The sequence below is a fragment of the Peromyscus maniculatus genome, chromosome 7, assembly GCF_049852395.1.
Source record: "Peromyscus maniculatus bairdii isolate BWxNUB_F1_BW_parent chromosome 7, HU_Pman_BW_mat_3.1, whole genome shotgun sequence".
NCBI lineage: Eukaryota > Metazoa > Chordata > Mammalia > Rodentia > Cricetidae > Peromyscus > Peromyscus maniculatus.
The window spans coordinates 14,700,996-14,706,357 of NC_134858.1; the positions used below are offsets into that span (position 1 = coordinate 14,700,996).

The 5,362-nt window shown below is 37.6% G+C and overlaps 1 protein-coding gene across 1 annotated transcript; it reads left to right on the forward strand.

Moving 5' to 3' along the window:
• LOC143274187 (upstream-binding factor 1-like protein 1) lies at positions 1–5,063 on the forward strand. The gene has a single exon (XM_076575718.1). It carries the CDS (start codon positions 147–149, stop codon positions 1,422–1,424), a length of 1,278 nt encoding a protein of 425 aa, XP_076431833.1. The 5' UTR covers positions 1–146; the 3' UTR covers positions 1,425–5,063.
• Positions 5,064–5,362: the final 299 nt, after the last annotated feature.

A 5,362-nucleotide genomic window follows, 5' to 3' on the forward strand; every position in this document is an offset into this window, starting at 1 on the left:
TTCTCTTCAGAAATACAGATTCACACTAACTGTGGAATTCAGAAACTATCTACAAAGTTGTACGTGTTTGTCTAAGCAGTTCAAGCTACTGTTGAGGTGTTTGCAAAACTGAGATATTATTAGTGGGCACAGAACCTAAGCTAGTGATGGCATCACTTGATAAAGATTATCCATGGTCCCAAGAAGACATTCTGAAGTTACTGGAATGCATCAAGAAAAATATCCCCTCAGATGACTCCACATCATTCAAAAAAACCCAGGAAGACCTAGACTGGGCCAAAGTGGCTTTTAAACATTTTTCAGGCAAAATGTGCAAACAAAAGTGGATGCAACTTTCTCATACTTTGAGGAAGTTCCGCACACTGTCAGAATTAGTGCTAGAAGCCAGTGAACATATGAAACAACAGTCCAAAAGGAAGAAACACCCTGACTTCCCCAAAAGACCCCTGACTGCCTATCTGCGCTTCTACAAGGAGCAGCGGGCTAAGTACTCTCAGCGCTATCCTAAATACAACAACTCGCAGCTGGCCAAACTCCTGGCTGAGAAATACAATCAGCTGCCAGCGGAGATCAAGGAGAAATACATTCAGGACTTCCGGAAGGAGAAACGGGACTTTGAGGAAAAAGTGACTAAATTCAAGAGAAGCCATCCTGATGTAGAGCATTATAAGAAATCTGTGGTGCTCAGGAGCCAGGAAACCAAAGTCCCTAAGAAATCACAAAGAGATATGGAAAACGTGAAGTCTTCTCCAAAAACAGATCTTCCCAAAACATCTCCCTCAGTGATGAAATTTCAGAGAGAACCCAAGAAACCCCCTATGAATGGATACCACAAATTTCACCAAGATATGTGGTCAAATCTGAAGCTGCGCCATCTACCCTCAAGGGAGCGCTGGGTTGAGATTAGCAGAAGATGGCACCAAGTCCCGAAGAGCCAGAAAGAGCACTATAACAGCCAAGCCGAGGAGCTACAGAAACAATACCGGGTGGACATGGACCTCTGGCTCAAGGGATTGTCATCTGAGGAGTATGCCGCCTACAGAGAGGCAAAGGCCAACTATGGTAAGCGAAAGAATATCGCCATGTCTGGAGGCAACAGCCCCATGTGTGGACAGACAGATCAGCAGTCTGCTTCAGCAGAGGAGCAGCAAAAAAGGTCTCGGGAAATGCAAGGGCTGCTGGCTCCTAGGGAAATGCAAGTGCTGCTGATTTCTGGAACAGATTCCTCGGAAATTATTCAGGGCGCTGATGGTGGCTCCCAGGTATCCAGGCAGAATATGATGGAAGGTGGAGAAGAGGAAGACTCTAGCAGCTCCTCGGATGACTCTAGCAGCTCCTTGGATGACTCTAGCAGCTCCTTGGATGACTCTAGCAGCTCTTGGATCTATTCTGGCAGCTCCTCCGAGGACTCTAGCAGCTCCTGAATCTACTCTGGCAGCTCGTAGGAAGACTCCAGAAGCTCCTGGATCTATTATGTTTGTTCCTCAGACGACTCTAGCAGCTCCTCGGATGACTCTAGCAGTACAGATGAAGATGAAGATGGCCGGGCGGTGGAGGTGCAAGCCTCTGATCCCAGCACTCGGGCTGTAGAAGCAGGCAGGTGTCTCAAAAAAAAAAAAAAAAAAAAAAAAAAAATGAAGGACATCTCTCTTAGCGGAAAGATGTCGACTCCATTTTCTTCACTTTCATATCCTAAATCACTGTTTAAGACCCAGGGCATCCCTGACAGAGAGGGAACTGTCTTCTCTGTGCTTTTGTACTCCCTCGCTTTTTTCTTCTACATCCTTCCTTGGCTTACTAAATGCAAAGGAGTACAGTTTGGGGAGAAGGGAGTTTGCCACAGTACTGCCTTCAACAGGTGCATAGGCTTAGGAAGACGCTCCTGTAAAAGCTACTTACATTTTATTCGAACAAACTATACAACCGGTTTTACAAAGTTAGGCACTTGTGTTAGGCAAAGTGGTCAGTTAAATCTAAGACAGTTAGTTCTCTTAGTGCTTGTGATTCAGGATAAGTAGAAATACAGATAGATACAGATAAATACTCTATTCTCTGAACTTATCTGATGTCTGTAATGCATACATCAGCACCACACTACCGACATTATTTTGCTTAATGGCATTTTAGATATATTTAATGTTAGTTTATCGTTTTGCTTCTGAATAATCTAAGCTGTTTTCATGAATACTACCATTACAGAAATCGTTTAAGACCTTAGAGATCTTATATTTGTACCTAAATATTAATTTTATTTCTTTTAGCTTACACATAAATTGTAAAGCTTGTACATATTAATAGAGTACTAGGATATTTTTATAAATATTGACAATGTGTAATGTTTAAATTGGTTAAACATATGTATCTCTTCAAATGCTTGTCATTTATGTAAGGTGAAATTTGCCAAAATAATTTCTTTTGGAAATGTATAGCACATTATCATTTTTATCTTAGTGAATCACTGTTTATTTGTTTTTGCATGAAAGATTGTTTTGATGCAAACTTTTGTACCTCTCCGATTTGCCTATGCTTCTAAAGGTGTTGGATCAGATGCAATGATTTTAAAAGATAATAATGATAAATTTGTGTCATTTTAAACACTTAAGCTAAAACTTGCAGGATTTGCTATCATGAAACTGTTGATATATAAATTTGAATTAAATTATAACATATTGCCAGAAGTGGATATTTACTTATACAATTAAACAATTTTAATGCATGATGTTTATTAATTTTGTCCTATCTTTAATGATGTAATGATGGAATTTTTCTATAGCATAATCCTCAGAGTTTAGAGATACACAGAAAGTACTATTATTGCTTCTACTTTGGGGCCACAAAAAACAATGGCCTACTTAGTGGCCATCTTCTGCATGACTATGTAGTATCTCCCTGTCTCTTCTGGTTAGTTTTGTTTGAAGTCTATTTTGTCAGATATTAGCATAGCTACTTCTGCTTGGTCTTGGGTGCATTTGCTTGGAATACCTATTTCTATCCTTCTTCCCTGAGATGATCTCTGTCCTTGATGATAGGTATGTTTCTTGAATAAGCAGAAAGATGGATCTTGTTTTCTGATCGAATCTGTTAGTCTGTGTCTTTTTATTAGGAAATTGAGACTGATTATTGAGAGTTATCAGAAAGTAGTGTTTATTGATTCCTGTTATTTTATTATTATGGTATGGAGCTTCTTCTTCCTTTTGATTTACTTGTCTTGGATTATTCATTTCTTGTGTTTTCTTGGTTGTGGTTAACTCTTTAGATTAGTATTTTTTGTTAAGCTGGATTCATAGTAAATATTGCTTAAATTTTGTTTTACCATGGTATGTTTTTCTTTTTTTTTAATGTATTGTAACTGATAGTTTTGCTGGGTATAGTAGTCTGTACTGTGATCTCTTATAGTTTTTAAAGCATTCATACAGTTCCTTCTTGCTTTCAGAGTCTCCACTGAAAAGTCAGGTGTTATTCTAAAAAGTCTGCTGTATATGTAATTTGTTGTTTTCTTTCCCTTGCTGCTTTTAATATTCATTGGTTTTTCTGTGTTATTTTTATTATTATGTGTTATAGTGAATATATTTTCTAGTCCTGTTTACTTAGTGTTCTCTATGTTTCTTTTATCCTGATAGTTGTCTCCTTCTTTACGCTTGGAAATTTATCTCCTACGATTTTTGTTGAAAATATTTTCTGCACTTTTGACCTTTGTTTTTAATTCCACTCTTCCTATTATCTATAGATTTTGTCTTTTCATGGTGTTCTAAGTGTCTTGTAGTTTTCAGCCTAGATTTTTATTATATTTAACATTTTCTTTCACTGGGGTGTCCATTTCTTCTACTTTGTCTTCAGCATCTGAGATGCTCTCTCTTCCATACCTTCTCCTCTGTTGTTGAGGCTTTCTTCCAAGAATTGTGCTTTACTTCTTAATTTTTTTCATTTCCACTTTTATTTCAGATTACGTTTTCTTTAATGTTTCTATTTCTTTGTAAAATTCTACTTTTGTTTCATGAATAATTTTCATTCAACTATTTGTGTTTTCATAGATGCCTTTATATTTGGCCTCTTTATTTCAGACGATAGATTTTTCTCAACTTATAAAAACAGTGGTACTGATATAAGCCAAAGTCATGTCTTATATCTCGGACAATATATGTGCGTGCGTGCGTGCGTGCGTGCGTGCGTGCGTTTGTGTAAGAGAGTCATTAGTGAGAAATATTTGTCCAAATAACATTTTATACAGTTAAGTATAATAGCTGGTGACTTAAGTCTCTTCAATTGTTTAAAAAAAGGCAGGGGGGAATATATGTAGTATTTTAATCTTGGTTATACCCTCCTGCTGGATGTTTAAGATCATGAGGGTAACCAAAATTAATTTTTGATTTTGTGCTGTTATGGTCCACTGAGTATCCAGTCCTCAGAGGTCATTTGGGCTTTGGAGGCATCTCTGACTCCTTAAGCATTTCTCTACCAGATGTCCATCTATGTGAGGATAGGTCAAAGGACTGGCTGTGGCTTTCTCTGGAAGCACAAAGGGAATCTTTCCTCTAAATGTCCTCTCTTCTTTGCAGACAGGACAGTGATTAAAATTAATTGAGTAGGGTCACCATGGCTTCTCTGAACAAGAGAACGGGTGAATTCCTACAGTTCCAGAACATTTCTAGAGATTATCCATAGTCCCTCGGGACCTTGTTGACCTTGTAAGCCAATGGGAAAATAGTCCCTCTTTTAATCCCTCTGACTACATTAGAATAGACATCAAGAATGGTTATCAAATGCCCAGAAGATCACTTACACCAGTCTGCTATTTTTAACTACTCTATAATATTTTAATAGTCAGTTATTTATAAATAAACAATGATTGGATATACATTTAGTCTGTTTTTGTAATTGATGGTCTTAGATATTAGAACAGTTAGTTCTATACACATCATTTCTATGTACCTTGAATAACTTACTCAGATCTTCATAACTTGCAAAAGTTTTCTAATTTTTTCATTCTGTAAGCATTCATACATCTTAATCTTCACACATAATTCCATTTTTATTAAAAAATTTACTTCTTTTCATCCTTATAACTTTTTGTTTGTTTGTTTTTGTTTTTTGAGACAGGGTTTCTCTGTGTAGCCCTGGCTGTCCTGGAACTCTCCCTATATACCAGGCTGGCCTCCAACTGAGATCTGCCTGCCTCTACCTCCCACGTGCTGGGATAAAGGGCGTAAGCTACCACCAACCAGTTTTTAAAATTCTTAATATCATGAAACACAATAGCGTTAACAATTGAATTTACCCTCTACTTGAGAACTTTCTCCCTGTGTGTAGGGACTGGGTAGTAAGCAATGTCAATTCCCTATTCATAAGACCCCTGTCAAACAGA

Bases quoted from the DNA above. Each gene is read 5' to 3' on its own strand.
- LOC143274187 (XM_076575718.1), top strand. From the start codon at position 147: ATGGCATCACTTGATAAAGATTATCCATGGTCCCAAGAAGACATTCTG.